The sequence below is a fragment of the Tetrao urogallus genome (genome assembly GCF_951394365.1).
Source record: "Tetrao urogallus genome assembly, chromosome: 3".
Lineage (NCBI taxonomy): Eukaryota > Metazoa > Chordata > Aves > Galliformes > Phasianidae > Tetrao > Tetrao urogallus.
In genome coordinates this window covers 33,673,753-33,701,288 of record NC_136815.1, presented here as the reverse complement: position 1 = coordinate 33,701,288, position 27,536 = coordinate 33,673,753, and the positions used below count along the sequence as shown (strand labels likewise).

The window sequence follows — 27,536 nt, the reverse complement described above, 5'->3', positions numbered from 1 at the left end:
ATGTATGTACACATTCTTGTGTTTACTCAATCCCTTATTTCATAATCTCAAGCACTCCAATGGTTAAATTCAGACTGAAAGAAAAAGCAATACAAATACAATGGTTATAAGTTTCAAGAATGTAGTGACGCTAGCTTAATAGCAAAAAGGGAGCATCATGCTCATTCTGTGAAAAGGGTTGGCAAAAATGAACGTAAAAAGAGAGGCAGACTGTATATTTTTTTTCTGTATAGTCAGAATAGAGAAAATTCAATCAAATTAGTCCTAAGGGATGCAGAAATAAAAAGGGCATTTTACTTAATACACATTTAGTTATTACGATTTTTCATTCACAGAGGCCCTGAGTCTTAAGTTAAATGGATTCTCCCCATCATGTGTTTTATGTGAAGTCAAACCTAAAGCTCTATACACATAAATGTCTGGTATATAATAGTGGACCCATTTTTTAAAAAAAGTGAGGCAATAAAATCTACATGAAAAACAAATAAAGGAACAATTTGATTGGAGGCCTCTGTCCTTTGACCCCTGTCCTGTCAGGTCAAATGTCCAATAAAATGTAAAATGCAGCATACATTTGCGTAATCTAAAATTTTTGTGATAATTTATTGCAAATTGCACTTGGCAGTTCACCACACCAATGGAAAACTGGCCCCCCTGTTGGCTCACACAGTCTTTTAACACCAAACACAAGTTCACCAGTAGAAAGATCTGGATAGAAAGTTTGCTGCTGTGCTGAGCCAGCTTGCTGCACCTTCTGGATGTGACCCAACACGAGACACTGCTTTATCTTGTTCCTTACTAGGGCTTTCATCTTCTGGTAAATACTCAGGTAGATCTGTATTCTGTTCTACTTCCACTGGAGTATCTTGGAACGGAACTAGCATCTGATGAAACATAAGGGATTAAAATCATGTCAAATGCTGCAACTTGAAAGAAAAAAATGGAAGTTTTATATTCAGGATTATAGGCATAGATACTGTGAGACTCCCTGCCCAGACAGTGAGTACAGAAATTGACACATCTAGAATCTACCATGCTTGGAAGATATACACAAAAAGCTCTGGCTTAACATGGAAGAAAGATACAACTCCAACAGCTGTAAGTCTTCTACTATAGTTATGAAATTAAAACATGTCAGGAATTGATGCTACAAAAAAAAGTTTTTTAATCTGATTCTTTTCATATCAAGAAAACATAATTAAGGAGAGAAAAGATTACTGTATTTTTGTCCTTTTTCTAAATAGTTCAATGATAAGTTCTACAAAAGTGTTCTATGTACACATGTCCTGACATATTGTTCTCCTTAGGTGGGTATGAGACCCAGTTACAAGATTTTGCATGGCATCAAGTGTTATGGACACAGTGGTGCTTATATTAGAAACAGAGTGAAGCAAAGTCAAGAAATTTCAGGAGTCAAGAAATTTCTATTTAGAGAGAGACATATCCTACCTCCTCACCACTTTCACTTTTTACAACTTGCTGTGCCTTCATAACTTTGGTTGATGCTATTGCTGTTGCCAAAGCCTAGAACAAGTGCAAAGAAAAATAATCAAGAACTTAACATAACAAAAATACAATAATGCGAGGATCTGGAGAATTACTGAGCACTTACCTCTGCTTTTAAGTCTGAGCGAATTCGGACCACGCATCTCTGAACAGCCATTTGAAATGTAAAACTAATAACACCTTTAATTTTCAGCAAAGCTTCTTCACAAAGATTTCTTCGAGACTAGGAAAAAAAAAGGCCCCACATATGAAGTATTTACACAATACAGTACGTAAAAGCTAACAATCGCTAAGGAATTCCTGTACATCTGAAGGCAGGTAGCTATTCAACAGCAATTATGTAAAACAGAAAAACTAAGACACATATTTATGCACACAAATATTAGATTCTTTTGTCACAAAAAAAAAAAAAAAAAAAAAGAAACTGCTTACACTTTAGAAATCAAAGAAGGATGGAATCAACTGTAAATAATTAGAGAAAAATGCTGAAAAGCAAAGAATGTTTTTCTCCGTATGATCAGCAACACAGTCCCCTCTGGTTAAGTTCTGATTGACTGAAGTGCTCATTGATGAGTAGTTAGTGTTTAAGTTGCTATTTATCAGACACCTTGCATCCATACTGACTGAAAGCATCAGAGCAGCTGTTCTATCTTGCAGTTGCTTCGACTGTGGCAGCTCATGGACATCACTACACAGCATTATTTCAAAAGGGAAAATATTTGGTTGATGACCCTTAGAATGTTATGTTTAAAGCAAGTGACATCGCCTACTGTGCTGTAGCATTACATCGATCTGTACTAGTTGCATCTGTTCTATATTATCTTTGAATGTTCTATTTTTCTTTCCTCTTAGTATTTGCATGACAAGACAGCTGTAACAGAAGGGAGCAAAATATATTTGGAGAGACTGCTAGCACACAAGGGAAAAAATGGAAAGATGCACTATATCAGAAATGAACTGACAGTATTACAAGGTTCAAAATAATGATGTGTTTAACTTTTAGTCCAAGCTTTGGTGGCGTTTTAAATGCTAAGTTATTTCAAAGCTTATTAATGTTAGTTCCCAAATACCTACTGGTCAGTACCGGGTACAGTTTCATGCACAAAAAGCCAACAAACTTATTTTAATCTCTCCAACAACTGACTGAATCAGTTTGTTGTCAGTAGTTCAACCTACACAATGAAACAATCCATTTGTATAAGTTTATGTACTGAAACAATTAACATTTTTGACAATAAAAATTAACATTGTCAGATAGGCTGCATTTATTATACAAAAGAAGTATCTGATGCAAAGATCACAGTTTGCCTTCCACGAGTGAATGTCTAAACTCCTTTTAGACACAAGAAGCAACTCATTTGTAGCTTCTTGGCCTAAATAAATAACAGTTGTATGGCAATGCTGTAATAGAACTTGACTGAGATCCCAAGTTAAGTTGCCTTAGGCACCTCAGTTTAATTCACAACAAGGTTTTCAGTGATCAGGTAATTCATCTTCTTGAAGACACTTCTTAAGGATAACACTTACCAACATCTATTCAGAACCCTCAACAAGCTAGTAGTTTGGAATCTTCCAGCTTTGCTGAACAAATGTCTTTTGAAAAGTATGTCTAACTTTGGCAAATGAGGCACAAAATCCATCAAAATATAATTCCTGAACTACTGCTTCATTATTCTTTTCTTTTAATTTTCAAGCTTATTATCTAATTTGGTAATTAGACCTTAGAACAAAAACATCCTGCTGCACACTAAATAACAACTGACCTTTCCCCTCTCCTGCTGAAGTAATCAATACTTACTATTTGAGGTTTTGAAATACACAGAAACGTTAGGAGTTGTCATCTTCCCTAACAGCAGCTTTTTGTCTCTAATCCAAATGACTGAAAAAACCCAGAGGTAAATTGAGAACACAGTGTTTACTGCCCTGCATTTATTTGCTATGCTGCCTGACACTCAGCTAACTCTCTTTGCTGGTTAAGGTGGGTATGAAGTGTTGAATGAAACTAAGCTGCTTTTATTGTTCACATCTTTCATCATTTTCCAAGTCCCCAACTTAGTCCGACATTTTTAACAGCACTATAGGGATGTTTAACCATTGGATGGGAATCTGGAGTATCACTAGTATTTCTTTAATCAACTGATGAAATACAGAGCTATTTACACTGCATATCTCCAGCTAGCACACAGTCAGATTGTTCTTTTCTTCAACAATGAGCTAAGAAAGCATGCTGGTGTGCTCCAGGCAACAACAGAACCCTGTAGTTTTGCTCTCTGGATCTGAATATCAAAATTTCTTGCACTTTTTAAGACGAAAAGCGAATACCTTTGTCTCAACACCTGAAACATAAAACTCCACATATCTGCCTAGGTTCCATTTGTCAAAGTACACATAAAGATGATTTTAAGATAGAATCGAACTACAATTCGCACATCTAAACTCACAGTCAAAGTGGATGAAATTTCTTTCTTGGAGAAACCTATGAATAAATAAACCAATTACAAGCGTAAAAACAAAAACCACCCAGTGAAAAAAAAAATCAACAAAAAAATAACAAAACAGGAAACAGACACTTCAGAGTACAAAAAACAACTGCCTTTCTAAGCAGAGCAAGCAGTGGACAGACAAAACTGCAAAAAATATTTACTTTGCATAAAGTGAGCTACAACAGCATGTTATTCCTAAAGCAATTAACTATGGTCTTACGAAAACAGTACGACGGGCATGTTGTTGATGAACTGGGCTTGTGGACACGCTTACTTGGCAAAACGTAAAGCAACAAAGCAAAGGATCAGGTCTGATCATTTAAAATGGGTACAAAACCAAAGATACAGAGTCCGGAGGGCACTTGTGGATAACATGCTTAAACAGTCTACATGCTGTTTGGCAGCCGTAAAAAGGCAAACATGGCCCTGGGGTGTTATCTACAGGGGTATGGTAGATAAATCCGTAGAAGTAATTCTGACATTATATAAAGACTCAGTGAGACCTCATTAACTCAAATGCCATTCTGGTCACTACAGTAGAAAAGATCTCACAGTCAGTGAAAAGATGTAGCAAAACCAACTCAAAGAAAATGCCAGTGTTTCCAAATTAAGGCAAATAAAGAAATAGCTGTTTAGATCTCTTACATGTAAATAAACTTTTTTTAAGATTGCTACAAGCACAAGACATTGAGTGAAACTGCTGAAGGTACCTTGTTTATTCTATTCTCTCTTGAAGAAGAAAAGAAAGGAAAAGCGGGAAGAAAATGGTTTTTATAGTAGTTGAAAAAGGAAACTTGCCTTACAAATGTCTTTAGACATTCTGAGTATGCTCACTTTATGCAAGATTTTGTATCAATCCTGTGGTATGAAACATAATTCAATGAAACTGCTGATGATATCACACACACAACTACCTGAAACACATCACTTGTGTGTGCAGAACACATCTCAGTACAGTATGCCTTATTTACACAAGTGCTGAGGGTCTCCTTACCGAATCATCAAGGCCATCGATATGTAAAACCACTGTCTTAGCACGTTTATTTGTGCTGCCAAGGAAAAACTGAGCTTTCCGTCGACGATAATTCATTTCATTCACATTGTCCATATCTGACATGTTGGAAGACTGAAGGATGTCATAGACTTCAGAAGCCAGAAGTTTAGTCTCTCCAGGTGTAGTGGTCCTTAAGGAAAAAGGGATTAAGGTGTATAAAGGTTTATTTTTACATTAGTTTTCCAGCTATCGCTTATGTCCTAGCAACTGAAATACTATATTCCACATGCTAGAGAAATGCAATTACACAGTCAATACATAGCAAAAATGTTAAAATGGACTTCTAAAAAGGAAACAACAACAACAACAAAAATCCAACAGTACTGCAGTCAGTGAATGGCATATTCAACCACTTTCTGTCATTTGAATCTAGCTGAAAATGAGTGTTTAGGCCACTTTTATACTCATGAGCTCCTGTTCCACTCACATTTTAGCACTCTCAACTGAACAGAACTCGGTCATGCTTGTTTTAACTCCTTACAAGGCATCATACAAATGAGAGACCAAAAACTATGACTAAAACTTTACCGGGGCTTGGAATTACAGAAATCTATTTCCTTATTACACACTCTCCAAATTTTAAAGCTGCTTTAATTCTTACATAATCATAAACAAATCATGGTTCTTAAACTACATGAATACAGTTTACATTAGCTGGACAACCAGAAACAAAAAGCAGCAGTAGATTCTCGGCACACTAACGTTACTTCAGTCACATGGAGGTTTGTTTGTTTTTAAATAAAAAGCCTCAATCGTTTTGAGATACTTTTTTTCCCACTTTCATCATTACATAACAAAAATTATTTCTCCATGGAACTGTAACCTTCGCAAATGTCTTCTTCTCAAAAGTTGCCGAGCAACAACAGCAAAGTAGAATCCCAGATTATCTTAAAAATCTAAAGGATATGCACTTTTCAAATAGAAAAATACAAATAGAACATACAATAATTTCTTATGATTAATGAAAATTAATTTTAATAAAGAATATGAATCCACTGTCCAAACTCATTCTTGTTTTAATTACACTACTACACTGATTTAAATCCACGTGCAGAAACAAAATTATTATAGCATGAGCATGCAATTAATCTTAAAACAGTGAATCTGTGATTCACTGTTTTGTTTAGCAAAGACCAAATAATTAACAAGTACATTTGGAATTGTTTTTCTTGTTTCCTATTTTACTTTCTTAACTACCATACGTTAAACATCTTCTCCATCCTAACACATGGCCAAGAAAGAACAGTGAAGCAAGCACGTTAGGACCTGGTTGGAGATTAGGAAAAATTTCTTCTCAGTGAGTGGTAATGCATTCCAGGCTGTGCAGGGAAGCAAGAGAGTCATCATCTCTGGAAATGTTCAAGAGCCATGTAGATATGGCACGAGGAACGTGGCTTAGTGGGCATAGTGGGGATGGGTTGACCGCTGGAGTACATGATCATAGCAGCCTCTTCCAACCTTAGTGATACTCTGAATTCACAACCTGCAGGGCTACCAGTTAGCCTTCTTTCCTTTTCTTTCTGTGCACATTGATTAGGCAGCACCACTTCAGAGAAGTACACCTGAGTTCTTGTGGTCACTCAGAACATTAGTAAGCATTAGAATTCAAGGAAAAATAGATGGAATACCAAGTCATTACCTAAACCTAATTTAGCACATGTGCACTTTTTAAATACATGCTTACATTCTGCTTTTCAACCAAGGAAATAAAATGCTTAAATCAATTCAACAGAAACAAGTGCTGAAAACTCACAAAGACTTCAACTTGATCCTTCCGTAATTCACAAGACAAAGTAACAGGTGATAAAGTTTAACAGCAAAGCCATGCAAGCTGATGTCTTGAGATAGTAATAAACTAGCTTGTGTAGAAGTGACACCTTATCAAAACACTAAGAAATTCACTCAGACATTAGTTTTTACAAATTCCTGCAATCAAAAAAAAAATATATATATATATATATATACACATGTGTATTTACGTACCTATCAAGTGAGTTACAGAGAATCACAGAATCACAGAGGTAGGAAGGAACCTCTGAAGATCATCAAATCCAACTCCCCTGCTAAAGCAGATTCCCTATCACTAGGTTGCACAAAAAAGCATCCAGGTGAGTTATGAGTATCTCTTAAGAAGATTCCATGATCCCTCTGGGCAGGCTGTTCCAGTGCTCTGTCACCCTCACAGTAAAGTTCTTCCTCATGTTTGTATGGAACGTCCTGTGTTCCAGCCTGTGCCCATTGTCCCTTTTTTCACTGGGCACCCATCCACCTGACTCCCACCCTTTAGATATTTATAAGCACTGATAAGATCCTCCCCTCAGTTTTCTCCAGCTCAACAGTCCCAGCTCTCTCAGCCCTTCCTCAGGAGATGCTCCAGGCCCCACAACATCTCTGTAGCCTTTGCTGGACTCTCTCTAGAACCTCCCTGTCCTTGAACTGAGAAGCCCAGACCTGGAAACAGTACTCCAGATGTGGCCTCACCAGGGCAGAGCAGAGGGGCAGGATCACCTCCCTCAACCTGCTGGCAGCTCTTTTTAAAGTACTCCAGGATCCCATTGGCATTCGTGGCCACAAGGGCACACTGCTGGCTCATGGCCAACCTGTTGTCCAACAGGACCCCCAGGTCCTTCTTTGCAGAGCTTCTTTCTAGCATGTCAGCCCATAAGCTCTACTGAGGCGTGCAGTTACTCCCCCCCAGATGCACGCACCTTGGTGAACCCCCTCATGTTCTTTCCCACCCAACTCTCCAGCCTGCTGCTCTTATTTGATACAAGCACTCTAAGTTACTCCCAAAACAAGTCTATGCAGGTAGATATGTGTACACACTCAAATAATTTTCTTTATTTTTACATGAAAGACTAATACCATCTATCACTAAGTTACAAATGATAACACAAATTATCCTTTCTACATTTAAAAAAGTCCCTAACACAAGATTTTACTTTTAAGAGTAGAATCTGTTGAGCTAAATGAGCGACTGTGTAATGAAAAGAGCCTGAAGTTCACACACTACAAATGACATAAGAATATGTGACATAAGAATGTCAGATTGCAAGACAATCTCAAAAATAACAATAAAATAACACACACAGTTTCATTTTGCACTAATGCACATACTTTCAGCAATTCAGTTACAACAAAAAACAACAAAATCTCCCACAAAGCCTTCTATAATCAAATGTACTGGAAAAATGAGTTAAGAGAAGTTTTGCATCAGTCAGTTACACATTCATTAAAGCAATATACACAACAGCTATGAAAACAAAAGAAACCTTGATTTCCCTTAGATAAACATCGATCTGTAAATAAAACAAGTATAAAAAACCCTCTCTAGTGTAAAGCCAAATGCTCAACAATGTTTTTATGCACATATATATGTATGTACATGTTATATATGTAACAAGACAAAAAACAATGAAACTACATGTAAAATTGAAAAATATTAAAGTAACAAAAGCATCAAAAATAAACTTGACATATGGGCTGTGGTTTTGTTGCCTGAAATGAGGAAAAAAATGAAACCTTAAAAGAAGAGAGTACCGAAGACACCATCACAAGCCCTCTCATCAATTGTGTTTTAGTGATTTTTGACGCCCGTATTCATCACCATCTAATCCAACATTGCCACAGCAGCAGAAGCAAATTTCTGCTTATTTTTCTGCCATTCCTCTTGAATGGTACTTCATCACCACAGAAGGTGTAGGAAACTATTACTGAGTCACTATGTAGTACCTAGTCTTCTGCTGCTAGGGAAACGATCATCTCTGGCTGCAGTAAAGTGAGAGAAAGAGTTGGCGATAACATCTTACATTACTTCAGCAAGATTTAGAAGATGCCTGTCAGAAACCCAAACCTTTAATTTTAACTGTCTTCTTGAATTCCTGTCATCCTAGATTGCTGCCTGTCCTTCCATTATGCTCACTCAAAACTGGCTGTGTAAGTATGATGGACACAGAATCCAAGTGACATGTGCTGTATCTGTGAGAAGAGGATAGAAGAAACATTTCTCATTTTCTTTGAAATTAAAAATAAGTCTACAAACACGGTCCAAGTGCTGCAGATGTTTTTAACATAAGATATTTTTAAAATCAGGACTTAATATTTTAATACAGAACTAATGGCCACAACTCCAAAGGTTATTTGATGTGTGTAAAGTATGTATGCTTGGACAGAATGAGTATGTAGCACATAGCACTATGGTTGTATCATCAGCATGTGATCTACATACAGCATCATAAATGATAACAGAATGTGCCTAATAGTCCTCCCAGTATAGTCATATCTGATGTAAATGTAAACAGTTGTTTCCTCCTTTGGAAGGATAAAGGTTGAGAAAGACTAATGAAAGAGTCTTTCTCCAAAATGGGAAAATACAGGACACAAATATTTGCTTTTATATATTTTTATATATGTATTTTATGTATTTTTATATATGCGTGTGCATGTACAGAGAACCTACTCTATCCTTTCTATAATTCTGCATATATATATATATACACGTTTATTTAATATAAACATATGCACATATGCACCCCAGAATCAGGAGGAACAGATGCAACCACAACCCTGCTCGAAGTACAGCAGACCCTGCGAAAATGCACAGAAACCACCATATTCGTTTCCTTAATGGCATACATTATGCTTTAAACAAATATTAGCTAAACTGGTAACAGAAATACTATAATGGAATTTCATTAGAATGATCTACTGAGCTTTTAACCCAGACACGGGAGATTTTCAAATTAAAGAGGGTTTGCCAAAGATTTAGTAACATCTCAAATACTATCAAAAAGACTTGTGTCATTTAATTCCATACTTAAAGCCCAGACACACTTATGCAATGACAGTGCTTTTGGTTGTATTTAATCAGTTTGTGATGAGAATTCAAGGCTCTTGAAAATCTTTGAACCATCACTGCAGCTGGGACAGGTGCCTGGGAACTAGAGGAAAGCAACTCTTATTAACACTTATCTTCAACAGAGGCAAGAAGGAGGACCCACAGAATTACAAGGTGGTCAATCCCTGGGAAAGTGGTGGAACACCCTAATCAATCCTAATCGATTTCCAGGAAAGTAAAGGAGAATGTGATCAGGAGCAGTCAGCATTGATATACCAAAGATAAGTCTTACTTGGCCCAGAGTGCAATGATCAGCACAAAGTCTGATTGCAGGCCGCATAACCCAGCAGTTAATAAAAGGTCCAGTTCTGTTCAACACCTTCACTAATGGTCTGGATGACAGAGTGAACCCTCAGAAAGTTTGCAGATGAAACAAAACTGGGTGGACAGCGTCTGACTCACCAGAGGATTGTGCTGCCATCCAGGGGGACCTTGACAGGCTGGAGAAATGGGCGGACAAGAACTTGATGATGTTCAATAAGAAGTGCATAGTCCTGCACCTGCAAAGGATCAGCCCCTGACCTAAGTACATGCTGTGGCCACCCAACTGGAAAGCAGCTTGGTGCAAAACGTGCTGGTGGACACCAATTTGAACATGAGCCAGCAGCATACTCTTGACAAAAAGAAAGCTAGTGGTATCCTGTGTTGCGTTAAGCAAAATCTTGTCAGGTGATGGGATGTAATTCTTCCCCTCTATTCAGCTCTGGTGAGGCCACACCTGGAGTGCTGCGTCCAAGTAGGCTCAAAACTGGGACTGTTCAACCTGAAGAAGGAAAGGCTAGGGGTGATTTTATGCAATGAAGATGGAGCTTGGCTCTCTTTAGCAGTGCCCAGTGAAAGAACAAGAATCAATGGGCACAATCAGAAATACAGGAGTGTATGTTGGAACATCAGGAAATATTTTTTTTCTCTGCGATGGTGCTTGAGCACTGGCATAGGTTGCCTAGAGAGGATACAGAATCTCACCCTTCTCCAAAAGCTGCCTGGACATGAGCCTAGGCACCCTGCTCTGGGTGTCTCTGCTTAAGGAGGATTCGTACCAGATGGACCTAAAGGTCTTGCCAGCTTCAGCTGTTCCAATGATTCTGTGAAAACCTTTAGAAAGTTCAACTGAATGCCATACTAAATTGCCTACTCACAGACATCTAACATGAACTGAAAGTGAACTGAAAGTGAAAACAACTCCAAGATTTTATTTCTATAATAAATATAATGTGGTATCCTATATGGAAAAAAAAAAAAAAAAAAAGCACAAGACAGAACTTAATGGATTGACACGAATCCTTTCCAAATTTATTGGGCAAATGCAACTGCTTTATGTCCTTAAGGCCATTGATACATTTTATTTCCAGGTGACCAATTTCTTTCAGAGTTCATTCTCCCTATATTCAAAGATAGAAACTGCTGCTACCTAAAGGAGTAGTAAATTGCAAAGAATTGCTATATTCTGTGAGAGAGAAAAAAAAAAAACACTAATCCTTGATTCTAGAAGTGAAACACAGTGATTGACACAGTTTTGATGAAAACTTTGAGCATGAATGACAAGCCTAAAGAAAGAGCATGGTATTAGAGAAAAAGCAATCTGTTTCAAGACAGTTATCTGATCTGGCGGGTTTTTTGGGCTGTTCTGCTCCAGTGCCAGGGCAAGATTCTTTCTTATCTCCAAGAATGTTGCTCTTTCTTGCGTGCTTTTTGTGTATCCCATGATATGCTGGTCTCACAAGCATATGGCTGCTCTCCTGACTCATTCCAGGCAACAGGGAAGGCATTTGAAAGCAACTCAAAAGGGAGTACTACTTCAGCGTACACTTTCACACAGTCCCAGGAAGGTGCTATCACCACGCTACCCATTCCAGTATACCACTTGTTCAGTTTCATTGAGCCCTAAAACAGATAGTAAAGGCCAGATAACATTGTAAAGCAGTTGTCGAGAAGGATTTACCATCCCTTTTCTTTAAAATAAGTCAGAATTCTCAAGTATGTAGAAAGCAGGATGCTTGCCTATCCAAAGGCATATCAGCATAGCAGTGGGTTAACAATCAGAAATCATTTCATAGGGAAAACAAAAGAGCCCATAGGAGTGGGAAGTCTGAAGTGACACTCAGAGCTGCAGCACCACAAGCCTCTAAATCCAGAAATCAAGCAGCTGGACTGCTCGATGTCTGAGTGCAGTTGTGCGTGTGACAGCACCCTAATGGTATCAGCCAAGTGCTAGCTATACGTCACCTTTATTTACTCCAACGCTGGCACACAATGTAAACTAGGCAGGGACAGACAGACTTTCCTAGAGAGCTTTCCAGACCTGCAAGATGCTAGGCTTCCAGTCTCTACTTGCACTACTTGTGTAGTAGCACTTGACCACGAGATACTAAGTTGGGAAAAGATTGGAAAAGAAAAAGGAAACCAAATGTTCTCAGGTGGATTTTGTATTAAAAACAAGAGATACTTCACCATTAGGAATGAAGATCGCATTGCCTAGTGCCACTTCCAGCTCAACTTAAATCTGATCTTAGAAAATCAGAGAAATATCATGTAAATATTGTGATTGATGGTCTCAAGACTGTTTTTAAAAAAATAAGTCAAAAATCAAACCTACACTGTAGTATTAGCACAAGTTGCAAATCTGAGTAAAATCACAGTACAATTCATTAGCTACGGTGAAGTCAGCGACCACAATATAATCTTAAACATCTAGCAAACAGAATAATTATCTAATGCTTAGACTGTTCCCTTGACTTATTCTATTGTCCTCTGATCACAAGAAGAGAACAAACTTACAAGAATGGGATAACAGCATTGTACATATGCCATATGCTTAACCCATCTATTCATCCAATTTTGTTTAACTCTTGCTATTTATATGCTAAATGGAGATCAACTTTTGATCTTCCACAGCTTGTTTTCTACCATATGGACATGTTCTCCATCACAAAAAAAGAAAAAAAAAAAAAGGAAAAAAATCAAGGCCTGTTACTCAACTAAACTCAAAAGGCTTCAGAATAGCATTTGCTAGACAAGAGTGTGCATAACAAACACAAACTCCACTTCAAATTTCACAGTAGCTAGTTTTAACATCTTGCCTGCTAATGAACAGTAATTATTTAATGGCCTTATATGACAAATCATGTTCATTACATGGCTTCAGCAAATTGCATTGGCATTAAAATCTTAAGGGTAACACTGCTCTTCGGTCCTTTCCAGTGCAAGATATCAAATGCTGGAATTAGAAAGGTAATCCTTACCAGTAACAATGCTGTAGCAATCAGGTAGGAATATTGGTAGTACTGAATTTAGGCTCTGTCCATAAGATTTTAGGAACATGAAGGAAGACAAATGCCACTTGTTGTGTTATCATCTATTCTAATGCCATTAAATTCGTCACATAATAATACACAATGATAGTACATTGTTATATGGAAAATCCTTATAAGCCTTCAAAAGCAGCTCAATTTTTGACTACTAAGCTTCATCTGTTTATTTCTCTGAATTTTTTTTTTTTGACAAAGTGAAAAAAAAAAAAGGTTGTAAACTTAGGTTTCCTTGAACATAACCTGTGTAAACAACTACAACAGCAACCTGTAGAGGTGGAAAAAAATAGATTTAGTCTGCATGGGCTTATTTTGCTTTTTTTTAAAAAATACATTTGCCAATATAGTTAATATATACCTATTCAGCAGAAATTTGAAGTAGGTAACTTTGAAAGTAATGCCTAATTTAGAGATCTTGTTTTATCTCAAACTACCTGTTTGCAATTGTGAGGTTATTGTTACCTTTGTTTTATAAAGCAAACCATATTACCAGTAGCTTCAATGCTATCCAAAAGGACAGCATGTTTCTGTTTTTTTTGTTGTACAGACACTTCGCATGAAGGTCAAAAGCTAGGGACAAGCATCATCTGCATACTTTAATCCAAAGGCAGACATTTGATACTGGCAAGGAAAGATGAGAAACCTCACACAGGTAAGTATCTCACAGATACTTCTCACAGATAAATGGCTCTAGACTACAATACTGTCAACCCACACCTGCAGTATTAAATACTTGACAATAACATCTACTATTTTCATTTCAAAGCACCTTAAGCTTCCTTTGCTCTTTATTTTAGTGAGCTGTCAGGAAAAGTCAGCGTATCATTGAAGAAGCTACCTCAGCACTTTTTCTTGTAAACTCAATAGTAACCAGTGAAGGTCACTATTTCTAAAATACTTCAACATCAGCTGACTACAAGGTTTATTGAGTGTTAAAGGCACCCTGAGTTGCCACTATTCCTGTCTCTTCTGCCAATCCACATAAAATCTTTTCCCTCCCACCTCAGTACTGCATCCCACTACAAAAACATTTTCCTTTTGGCATTGTCACATCAAACAAGTTTTGATGCACTTAATTCAGCACCATAGTAATTTTTTTTATTGCCATATAGTACATGATTTTGAAATATAAATTCAGATTATATTGTTTAGTACAACAGGACTCTTGCAAGACTGCAAATAACTTCATTTTTTAACATTCAAAACCACAGTGCTTCAAGAGACCATTATTTGTCTAAACAAAAGGTCTGCAGAAAAAAATAGGAATTAAAAAACACCTTAAGCTCACACTACTTTGTCAAACAGTTAACTTTATGCTCCAGAAAGTTTCTAAGTAAGGAAGAAATTGGCTGAGACACTGAACACAAATATATTTAAATCCTTATCAGTATTTTATACTTCAGATATTTTTTGCAGTTTCCAAGTTCTCCTCTTTATTCTGCAATATTCTTCATGATATTTCTTGCCTATAGTGAAAAACTACTAGATCATTTTCAAAATTCCCAACTCATTTCTTCACTTCTGAGTAAAAAGCACTGAAAGCAATTACGATTGTTGCCCACTCTTCACAAAAAATAAATATTGAACCATGGTTGCTGAGACAGAGACCAAACAATGAAAAGCCACACAACCAACAGCCACGACGCACATGCCAGACATCAAGTGGAAGGTCGTATCGTAGAAGTAGCAGTTTGGACAGCAGGAAGTAAAAGCAAACTGAGAGAGGAATATCTAATAGAAATTACAGAAAAGTAACGCATGAATGAAAATACAAATGCACAAAAAGCCTAATTTCACGGTTAACAACCACTTCAGTGGCTAGAGAAGACACAGTACTGATTGTGAAGAGCACAGTAAGCAAACAGGTTGAGTAGAATAAATGATCACAGAATGGCCCGGGTTGGAAGGGACCTCAAGGATCACAAATCTCCAACCCCCCTGCCACACGCAGGGCCACCAACCTCCCCATTTAATACCAGACCAGGCTGCCCTGGGCCCCATCCAACCTGGCCTTGAACACCTCTAGGGACGGAGCATCCACAGCCTCTCTGGGCAGCCTGTTCCAGCACTCTGTGAAGAACTTCCCCCTGACATCCAACCTAAATCTCCCCTCCCTCAACTTAAAACCATTTCCCCTTGTCCTGCTGTTATCAACCCTTTCAAAGAGTTGATTCCCCTCCTGTTTGTAGGCTCCCTTTAGGTACTGAAAGGCTGCAATGAGGTCACCCCGCAGCCTTCTTTTCTCCAAGCTGAACAAGCCCAGCTCCCTCAGCCTGTCTTCATAGGGGAGGTGCTCCACTCCCCTGATCATCTTTGTGGTCTCCTCTGGACCCTCTCCAACAGCTCTTTCTTGTACCGGGGGCTCCACACCTGGACACGGTACTCCAGATGGGGCCTCACAAGAGCAGAGTAGAAGGGGACAATCACCTCCCTGTCCCTGCTGGCCACCCCTCTTCTGATGAAGTCCAGGATGATGACTTGACTAATACCACTTTGACTACAGAAAAGTCCCAAGATGAAAGGAATAATGTTGAAAGTAAACAAGTCCATTGCATGTTATAGTGCACAGGGTACAGATCCTTCCATTTGGTCACACATTCAGATTCTTCTGCAACCAACTGCACACACACCAAAAGAAAATATCAGTGTGACACACCGTCCCCCAAACTGCACCACTCAGAATAATGGTTGAGAACAGGTTTTTAACTGCCAACTTCCATTAAACCCTGAAAAATATAAGTCCACAGTAATACTTCGCTATTTAAATGACTATTTTTATCCAAACCATTGGCCATCAAGTCTTGGACTGTCCTTACAAATGACATTCATCTATTGAGCTTTTACACTGTATTTGGTTAATCCTACAAAAATAATTAACGTTCTCCCAGAAAGTCCATTATTCCACAGCTGAAGTCCAATTTTTTGGATGCCACATCATTTTATTACCACCTAAAAACGCTTTTTGTGTTTTGTTATCATTTGCATCTGTGCCTGAATCTGTGTTGAGTTCATAGCTCCCTATGCTTTCGTAACACTGTCTATTACAAGAATACAAAAATATTTTAAACAACATTTTAAAAACAATTACTGAATTCTTTATAGTTTGCCATGACTCTTATAAACTAAAAGAGCAAAAACCTTGACATACATATATAATATATATATATATACATGTCTTAGTGAGGTAGACTGCCTGTGACATTGAACCCATCTGCTCCCTGATTCCTCCAATCCCTCCTATATATAATCTGCAAATACCAGGAAGTTGTTTAGCAGACAAAAGTAGTATTCAGCCACTTAGAACAAACACAATGTTATATTTATAGAGGACATATTGATTTTGCTTGTAATTCCCAATACTGCACTGTCTGTGGGACTGAGGGTTTTTTTTGACACAAGATGCTTTGCCAAAAATAAAAAAATAAACCACTTCTGAATTTAAGATTAACAAAATAGGTAAAAAGTCATTCCTTAAGGAAACTTAGACACAGAGGAGCGGGATATTTGACCACTTTGCTTCACAATCCTGAATGAAGCAGCCTGCAGGCATCCTCCTACTGTGACCATCTATTATTAACAAGCATGTTGTTACAGCACTGAACAGACTGGAACCCCACAACCCAAAGAGATCACCACCATGCACCAACAACCAGGGATGTAATTTTCTAGAAGCACTTAACTTCCAATAGGCAAAATAAAACAGAGCAGGTAAAGCAAGTATGCTTGGAAAGATAACAGGAAGGAAAGAACAGGAAAGAGAACAGGGAATAGAGCATCTTCCAGGCCAGGAATTGAAGTATGGAAAAGATGAACACATCTAAGTGATGCAATGTAAATTAAATTCTGGAAACAACATTTTTGTAACCTTCTGCTCAAGGAATATTTAAGACACGTGATAACAGTGATTTTCCAAGAGAAATCAATTTCTCAGAATCAGAAGTATGGTACAATTCAAAAACAATCATGCAACGGAACCAAGCTTCCCATTACCCATTGCCTCAGTCATCTCTCCATTTTGATGTTAAACAAACAAAAAAACCCACACAACAATGACCAAGAATGATAAAATTACCAATTAATGTACAGAAAATTAAAACCTCTGTAAAGAGCTCTCTCTTTCTCATTTTTACATTAGAATACTCCAATCAATAGCATACATTCTTAAATATAGTAAACATGGAAAGTTGTCAGAATTTTTTACCTACATTTTCATCCCAAATATTATCCTGTGGCCAGTGATGATATGGTAACATCTTTTCCACTACCCTGTATGCCTTTAAAGATGCAATTTGCTTTCTTGTTAATTAATACATGGCCTTTGCCCTGTCCTCCCCCAGCCATTTTTCCTTTCTCACAAAGGAGACAAAGAAGTATGTCATACAACTATGATGGTAAACCTGTTGTGATACTACATTCCTGCTGCTTTTATTTCAGCAAATACTACTCTGCTCTGCTGTGGTTGTGGTTTTTTTTATTATTTTGTCAGACATCATAAATTTAAACTTGGCTGGTTTCAACGAATAATTAAATTTTCAAAAAGTATAGGTAATTAAGACAACCAAAAATTAAAATTGAGTAAGAAGTCAGCAATTATAGACTGCATGTATTTTACCATATCTGCAAGGGACTCTAATTAAGCACATATTAATTGCCCTAATCTTCTTAGGCAAGTAATAAATTGAAAGAGCTGATTAATGCACTGGATTTAGTTCAGCTTGTTAAATCTGACACCCTGGCAAAGGAAGACTATCTTGAAAAGCTCTTTTAGCTAAGTAATTGGAATTTTACCCTCAATAATTTCCTATTCCATAATAAGAGCTATTCAGTATACTGACTCATTGTTTTTTGTTTTATTTTTTAATACACGTTAGTTATATTTATGTTTCATTATGCTACTCATAAAGATCAAGAAAAATTATAAACTTCGACCTTTACTGTCCACGAAAAGTCATTTTCACTCCGAACACAAATTAGTATATTTCCTTGTAGGCTATAAATCCTAATTAATTTTAATTCTAGAAGCTGCTAATAACATTTTATAAAGTCCATACGGACACATTAAGTACTCCATACAATTCATAAAGCCAGCAACCAAACTAGTTTTCAATATTAAATAATTGCTATGACTACTAGAATGCAATGAAATACAGCTCTTCAATGAACTTCCACCTCTTGTCTTTTTATTTATTTATACACGTGCTTGTACGCATACAAGTTCTCAAACAAATTCAATAGAAGCATTTTTTATAATAACAAAACAATTTAAAAAAGACATTTGGAATCCTCTATGTAAGGATTTTAAAGGTCAGATTTCTCCCCACCACACTTCTTATTCTAAACTGCAAAACTCAAAGGAAAGATGCATCAAACCTCACCTAAAACTAAGCAGATCTGGATGCACAAAGACAAAACCTTCCCTGATAAAAAAATACAGCAAGTATGGAAGGGATTTTTTAATATTCAAAGAGTTTGTACTGAAGTATTCTACGAAACTTGAACAGCTTCTCATATGTCCTAAATAACACAGAAGCTTATAAAGCCTTTTATATGAAGTATCTCAGAGTCACACAAGTTGCACATCAAGTTTAGTTTGAAAAAGCATCCCAAATATATATCACTCCTTTCAAATTTTTATTCTGTAATCCTCAGAGCTGACATTTCATATTGCTGCTCTACAGCCTGTAAACTTCAGTCTCTAAACCTAAAATCTGTTATTCTTCTGTTCACAAAAACTAGTATTCTTACATTTTGAAAAATCATTGTCATTGACTGTGAACCTAAAACTTATCCTTTATTCCTTATGTGAAATGGAATGAGCTGACTGATCATTTTAAGAAATGGCAGCATGTTCACAGCTAACCTGTAACCCTTGCTGTAAATGAGTATCACAAAGCTCATCTGAGAATACTAGGGGACTGCCAAGCCAGTGAAATGAGAACTGCTGGTACCTCAAAGAGTTACAGTTAAACCTGGATGTCTCTCATGTAACTATTTCCTGTCCATTTTCTGTGATGCACTACAGAGAGCACTTCTCAGACAAAAAGGTGGCAGTCAGCTCCAATTTTCATCATAAACTGTCTTCTGAAGGAAACAGTACTTTACATACAGGATAAAGAGTTCAAATAAGCGCTACATTTTTCTTCCATTGGTTGTATCTCACTCTCAACAAAAGGTTTGTGGGCTGTTACTGAAGTTCTGCTGTACTGTTAGAACAAACTTAATTAGCAAGCCAGCTATTTTCTAGTTGATAGCATCAACCATTCAAAATTTTCAGATCTGTTAGATCAGTTTGGTGTAGGTGAGATACACACAGTTGTCAAGAAATTCCACTCCTAAACCTAAAATCTCAGTAAAGAGTTTCAAGGCTCATCAAGAGTCACTTAAATGATGAAAGAAGCTCTCAAATTTCAAGATGAGCATAGTAGAAGAGAACTAGAATTCTAAAACTCTTGACATTCAAAGCGTAGTGTTTGTTAGTTCAGTGCTGAACTGCATGAAGTCTAAGGGATGCAAACTGCATAGTTGTCAACCTGACTCTTTGTGCACGTGGGCTACCCTTCACTGCTCGGGAAGCAGTAATACCATCAGTGATGGAATACAGTTCATAACAGTTCAGCACTGAACACGGAAAGCCCATGGATATTGTTCACATAAGAGAGAAATCAATGAAAGTGAATGGTGACAGTTATAAAATCCTTGATAAAAAGGCAATTCACATCACAGGATGCATTTCACCTGTCAAGATAAATGAGCTCTGGAAGACAACAGAAAAAATCCTCAAAAATCCCAATTAAGTTATGGATTAGAGTGATGAGTTAGATATTCAGATTCCAGAAAGCACAATGGAATGAATAGAATGAAGTCACTAAGACCAAAGCATTTATTAATATTTAGTTTCAGTTCAAAGAACAACAACATTTTCTGAGAAATTCTCCATTTTGTACAGCAAAACTGAAGAAGACCTTGCTGTCTCCCCTACTGACTTTCTAACAGAGAAAAAAAAAAACAGACTTTTTTTTTTTGTGACACAATTTTTCATCTAGCTTCTCAGCAGTTTTTACTATCTTTCTCCATATTTCTCCGGGCAAAACAAAACTTAGCTTCAGCATTTCTTGTCAGCATTACAGCCTAAAATCCTGACAAGCACACGACAAAGTCTTGTGTCTGAAGATGCTACATATTTAAATTTTCATCATATCACACATTCCAAATGTTACAAGCACATAAATCAAATGTATTTTCTTACTCTTGCCAAAGAGCTTTCTAGAAAAAAATGAATCTACAAAATACCCAGTTTTTAACTGACTTTTCTCTCCTCTTCATGTTTCTGAACTTTATACTCTTTTCATCTCTGAATCGTAGAATGGTTTGGATTGAAATGGATCTTACAGATCATCTAGTTCCAACTCTGTGGTTGGAAACTCTGCCATGAGCATGGGAACCTCCCAGTAGATCAGGCTGCACAAAGTCCCATCCAACCTGGCCCTGAACACAGCTTCTCTGGGCAGCCTGTTCCAGAGCCTCAACACATTCACAGTAAATTATTACTTCCTTATATTTAATTCAGATTAAAGTCCCTACCCCATGTTCTGGGACCACACTCCCTGACAGTCTCTCCCCATCTTTCCTCTTTTAGGTACTGGAAGGCTGACACAAACTCTCCCCAGATACCTCATCTCCAGGTGGAAGAAGCCTGCCTCTCTTAGCCTGTCTTCATAGGAGAGGTGTTTCAGCAATCTGGTCACCCTCATGATCTCCTCTGGACTCATTCCAACAGGTTCATGTCCCTCTTCTGCTTGGGGTCCCAGAGCCGAATGCAGTACTGCTAGCGGGGTCTCACAACAGTGAAGCAAAGAGGGAGAATCACCTCCCCTGCCCTGCTGGTCACGTTTCTTTTGATGTGGCTCAGGACACGGTTTACTTTTGGGGCTGTAGGCACAAATTGCCTCTTCAAGTTGAGCTTCTCATCCACCAACAATCCCAAATCCTTGTCTGCAGGGCTCAATACTTTCTCCACCCATCCTATATCTGTGCTTGGGGTTGTAGCACCTTGTTCCTGGTCCTCTTGAACTGCATGTTGCTCACACAGGCCCACTTCTTGAGCCTGTCCAGCTCCCCCTGGACAGCACCCCTTCCCTCCAGCACGTCGACCATACCACACACCATGGTGTTGGTGGTAAACTTGCTGAGTGTGCACTCAATCCCACTGTCTATGTCACCGACAACGGTGTTAAATAATACAGGTCCTGGATCCAACCCCTGAGGAATGCCACTGGACACTGAGCCACTGACTGGAACTCTCTGAGTGTGACTAACCAGTCAATTCCTTATCCACCAAGTAGTCAATTCATCAAATCCATGTCTCCCTAATTTAGAAACAAGGATTCCATGTGAGACAGTGTCAGAATACTTTGCACTAGTCTGGGTAAAAGATACTAGTTGCTTTACCCTTATCACCCAATGCTGTACTACCATTGTAAAAGTACACCAGATTTGTCAGTCCCCATTTGTCATTTGTGAAGCCATGTTGGCTGTCATGAATTACCCCTTTGTTTTCCATGTACCACAGTTACAGAGTTCACTGCTCCATCATCTTGAGTAGTCCATGGTTCCCCAAATCTTCCTTTTCTCCTTTTATAAAAACAAGTTATTTTTCCCCTTTTCAGTCAGTAGGAACTTCAACAGGCTCTTACTACTTCTCAAATACGATAGATAGTAGGGTTAGCAGCTTCACTCAGGACCTGCAGATGCATCCCACCAGGTTCTGGGGGATTTGTGCACCTCAGATCACCACAGAACCTTCTACAGTGGGTAGCTCTTAATTCTCCCACACCCTGCCTTTGCATTCTGCAGCTTGTGCAGCATGGCTAAAGAGCACTTCCTGGTTAAGAATGAGGCAAAAAAGGCACTGAGAATCTCAGTCTTTTCCATATCCCAGATAATTAACTCTCCCGTTTCTGATCAGAGAAAACAGATTATCCCTAGTTTTCCTTTTATCAGTAGCATACTTACAGAAGCCCTGTACTTACAGCTGGCCCTGATGTCCTGGCCAGATTTAATTCTATCAGGACCTTAGCTTTCCTAGTCCAGTCCCTGGTTGCTCAGATAATTCTTTGCTGTTGCTCCTGAGCTACCTGTCTTTGCTTCCAACCTCTGTAGGCTTCAAGTTGAAACACAAAAAAAATGATGCCTAAGAAATTTCCATAACATTATTTAAACAAAATTTTTAATTAAGACTGTTTCCTCAGTACTATTATGTAAGCTACAGAAGCTGATAACAAATACTATTCCCCTTTCACCATCTTCTTGTGGATTACATAAGATGCTAAGAAACTTCTTTAAATAGACAACTAATCTACACTAAAGGCTAACTGGTCTGCAAAAAATGCTTCTAATACTACCTACACATTCCAATTTTACTGTTACTATAAAGTAGCAAGTAGAGACTTCTGTGTATTTTAACTTAATTATTCTTGTCCTTTAAAAATACCAATACTGTAAGACTTAATTTGATTATTTTTATACACCCATACAAAAACCTGTCATTTAAACCTCATTAACTTCTTCTCCATCAGCAAGACATTTCCTGAACACAAATCTGTAGATACAAGCTTTCTAAAACATATCAAGACAAACGCACTGCATATACCCTTTCCCCTCCTAAAAGTAGGAATAAAAGAAAAACATGACAAATTGCAGTAATTTCCATTAAATGCACTAGAGCAAGAAACCTTTATAAAACAATGAGAAGAGTTACAAAAGAACCTAAAGGGGTGAGACAAAATTACTGATTTTAAGAAGGGCCAGAAATCCGTTGTTTGGCAAACGACTTCCAAAGTATTATTTATTCTGTTCTATGTTCCAATTGCTTTGTGGGACTTCAAAACAAAGAGCATTCATTGCTTGCAACCTCAACTTCGACAAGGAAGAATGCAATAATAAAAATTCCCAACACAAAATGATAGTTGAAATTTTACTTTGAAACAGCATGTTATGTTTTTGCTGTCTTTGGATACAACAACTCAACATAAACTTACTTTTGTATTACATTCTGTAAGCTGAGCATCATACCCAATTCACCTTTCATCTTTTCTCTGTTGGCACGGCACTCTGCCAAATAACGGAGAGCCTAAAATAAAAAGGACAAATCAGCAACATTTCCAGTACATAATCGTTTATTTTTATCACTGTAAATCTGCAAAAGATTCACAACGCCACTTCTAGTAAAAGTATTATCATGTGCTGTAAATATTAAATACATTGTTTTATTCTCAAGCACACAGAAAGCAAGACTACCCAATCTATGAGAAGGCTGAGAGACTAGATTTGCTTATACTAAGAGAGTGTCTACAATTAACCCAGAGAGCCTTTACAAAGATGACCTTCTTCTACAGCAGTAGACAACATAACAAGGAGAAGGAAAACTGTCATTAGAGAAGTTCAGATTAGACATTATGAAAACTTTTTTTTCCCACTACAAAAGCAGTTCAGAAAGTTGAAGTAAATGTCATCCAGAAGTCCCTTCCAGCCAACACCACTGTGTTCCAAGATCTAATGTAATTCTTCATATGCTGTGTTTCTAGCAGTTCTATGGATTCACCACCACCAAGTTTCTACCGCCCACAGAAATAGAGATCTACTACATTTCTAAGCTTCTAAAGATTAACTGCAATACTGCAAACAGTAAGAGCAAAAAAGGTTTATAAAGTTTAAAATACCTATAACATTGGAGTAATTAATCATTCCACGTAAGTACAAGAATAAGGATATAGCAGCAGCCATCAGCTGCTTAGGCTGCCTTTATCTCAGCTGGGAACTATCAGTTGCATGTTGCCCAAGGCTTTTTGCCCTTCAAGGTAAACTCTTTGCAAAACTTCGCATTGCTGACTCCAGCCAACAAGGGTAACTGTGGTTACCCTTAACACAATACCCTTGCAGTTGAAATTTCAAGTCCTTTTCCTAACTCATCTCTCAATAATCAGTGCTGTCAAACTCTTCTTAGGAGGAACCTCTAAAAGTGTATTTTGCATTGTGCTTTAATCTGTTTTAGTCACGGAAGTACAAGAACCACACACAGAAAATCTTGCCATTCACAAATGCAATGGGCTATAAAATTAGTTGCGATAGCAAGATTTAGAAGTGCACTAACTCTTTAAATAAAGTCATATAATAACTACGCTGCTCACTAGCTGATTTAAAAATAACATGCTCCTTACTCCCTTCAGAGACAGATAATGAGTCCCTTCTCTTTCTTTCTAAATTGTCTCCAGCATATAATAGGTAAAATTACCTTTTGGGGAAGTCTGACTATTGTGTGACGTGTTACAAACTTCAAATGAGATATCTGTTGTTTCCTGATGTGGTTCAACATCATGATTCTAGCCTGTAAATGCTGTATATTCATCCTTAGTTGGAAGTATTTAAGAAAACACCTGTACGATAGTTCTAAACTACTAACGAGCACATTAAAAGAATCCTTAACTGCAGAAAATGTATCCTATATTTGTAGTCTGTTTAGGCAAGTCAGCAAGGATGTAATACTTTTGGACAATGATACCCTCCTTCTCTAAGCAGATAATTAAGGGCCAAAACGTAGGCAGCTTCTTTTCCATTTATGTACAAATTCTTTACACAAAAATATAGCTTACACTAAAACAGAGCAAGGGATAAGGTTGTCAGAGTGACTGTAATGACCTGGCTGTTCAGCATAAGAAATTTTTACTTGCTTTCCAACTCCATTAGGGATGCAGAGATCTGCACCTTCAAAGAAGTCAGATCATTTATATTTACAAACTGCAATCTACTGAAGTGTAACATTATTCTCATGGACTTTGATTGGAGCCTCTGTTCAGTAAAATACATATATGTTAGCTTAAAGCTCACAAGTGATTCCATCATATTAATTAGTAAGTCCATACTTGCTTTTTATCATTACAATTGAAATATTAAGGCAGTTCCTTAACTTCAGAGTCCAATTTCTGAAAATTTTAGTCCAAATTTAAGAAAAAAAAATGGTTTTACCTTCTTTGCTTCAATTTTTTTTTATTACTGAAAACATTCAAAATCATATATCATTACAAATGTACCATACAAAGAAAACCCTGGATTTAAACTGAAGAAAAAAAAATTTCCACCTTGATCAGATAGAAGAAAGCACTGAGCTGAAACTGGATGTAGGGAGAAAAACATTTCTCCTTGATGGATCCTATAACATATCAAAATGTTAGATAGGAAATTATTATAAACAATGTGTTGGAGTCATAATTTCAGCTATGGGAATCAATATGAAACAATAAATATGAATATATTATAAATATATTTATATATATATGTGTGTGTATATATATAAATATGAAACAATACGTTTCATTAAAGTCAGTGCCATACTTTTTTTTACTGGGCATAAACTTAATGGAAAATTATTACACTTAATGATTGCGGCTTGAATAGAAGGACTTTTTTTGAACGGATGGCTGGAAAAATAAAAACAAAATGAGCAAACATTTCAGAATGGTAAAACAATATGGATGACTAAAAATCTGTCAGCAAAGATATTAAAAGCTACAGTACCTATGAGATTCAGGAAGTCACAAACACAAATAGTTTGGGTAGCAGACAAAAATTTGGCTTCGTAGCAAAGTGCTGCATTTCTGACTACAGTTGGGGTCTCCTCTTAATCCTGCCCCTTAATTCACTCTACCTGTAGGCTGCCACTAAATAAAACAACACAGCTGTCTCTCACCCAACAAGATGTCTTTACCACAAAACTGCAGTAATATCTGGGTTTGAGGAATCATACAGCATACTGGATTACCCTTCATTGATCTGGTAAATTCAGTTCTTTTAATGTAGGGTTAATTTTTGCAATGTGATCACAGAATGATTACTAAGTTTCATGCAGGCTTTGAGAACACGCAACCCAAAAATGCAAAGGAAGGAACAGGGAGAGAGATATCCAAACAAAACCCTCCATGACCTAAGGAACCTACACTAGAATGACAAACAGTGCAACATATTCCCAAGAACGGTAATCTCAACTCAAAAGTCATCCAGCGAAGAACATTTCATCTGGCAAATGCTGTGGCAAAGCTATTCTGAAAGCCAATTAGCAGGATACACATCTCCTGGCTTATGGGATGCTGCTCCTTGTGCCCCAAAGAATACTGGAATCGTTCCAAGAAATTCACAAATATTCCTTGTGGAAGTAAAATAAATGAAAAAAATATATAGAACTGTGGTGCAGACTAAATATTAGTGGTACAGAAAATCATGTAGAATTTAATGTAAGTCAGAGCTCTGTTTATAATTCAATGACATTAAAAAAAAAAAAAGAAACAATATGAAACGAGTGTATGACAGTTTTTAATAACTTAAAAATCTTATTAGGAGAATTGAATTAGGGTTCTAAGGAAATCTTGATTTTATTTTGTCCTGTTTTTGTGAAAGAGATGCACTTCTTAAAATTTGTATTTAGGATGAGAAATCGGGACTTTGGTTTTTATGGCTTCGACAAGAAATGAAGAGAAAATGGAAAAAGTTGGATTAGACATCAACAGATTTTGATTTTTTTTGTTTTAAAAATCACATGAGGGTGGGCAAATGCTGGAACAGGGTGCCTGAGATGCTGCGGGGCATCTAAACAAATACAATCCTGCACCGTGTTCTAATTTGTCTCAGTTTGACCATGGGTTTAGACTACATGACCTTGGGAAATCATCTCTAACCAAAACTGCCCTATGATATATGGTCCTTTTCTTACGTGAATTTCAAATCATTGTGTATATTTACCAAGCTCCAGAGCTTCTTAAAAAAAAAAAAAAAAAAAAAAAGATCTAAGCATGCTTACCTCCTTCCACAATGAAAGTGAAATGGCTGTATTAGGGAAAAAACGCAAAGCAAATTAATCTCTTCCAATAACTGTGAATTCCCCTGGAATAATGCTATAATGCTAAACAATTTTTGAATTGCGTGCTTCTTTTAAAAGAGTGAAAATGAATTGTGATTTAACATAAAAACAGGCTTTATCTTTTACATTACTTGTTTAAAGACACAGAAACAAAGGAACAAAGAGTCCCAGTGGCATACAAACTTATCTCTGGAATACTTACTAATAAAGCTGAATGAACAACTGGAGGGCTGGGATGGTCCAAAAACAGAATCAGACCTGGCAAACATCCTTGATCCTGAACAATGGCTCTCCTATTCAAAGGATCAGCTGCTAGATCTCGGAGTTGATTAACTACAGATAGTGCATCAGGCTCCTCACTCATTGTGGAATTCATTTTTTC

The 27,536-nt window shown here is 37.3% G+C and overlaps 1 protein-coding gene across 1 annotated transcript; it reads right to left on the bottom strand.

Moving 5' to 3' along the window:
• Positions 1 to 692: 692 nt before the first annotated feature.
• ARMC1 (armadillo repeat containing 1) lies at positions 693 to 27,536 on the bottom strand (the record flags this gene model as incomplete). Its single annotated transcript, XM_079533839.1, has 6 exons — positions 27,357 to 27,536; positions 23,286 to 23,377; positions 4,984 to 5,173; positions 1,613 to 1,729; positions 1,450 to 1,524; positions 693 to 884 (listed from the first exon to the last, which is right to left on the bottom strand). The coding sequence occupies exons 1-6, from the start codon at positions 27,528 to 27,530 to the stop codon at positions 693 to 695; spliced, it is 840 nt and encodes a 279-aa protein (XP_079389965.1). The 5' UTR covers positions 27,531 to 27,536.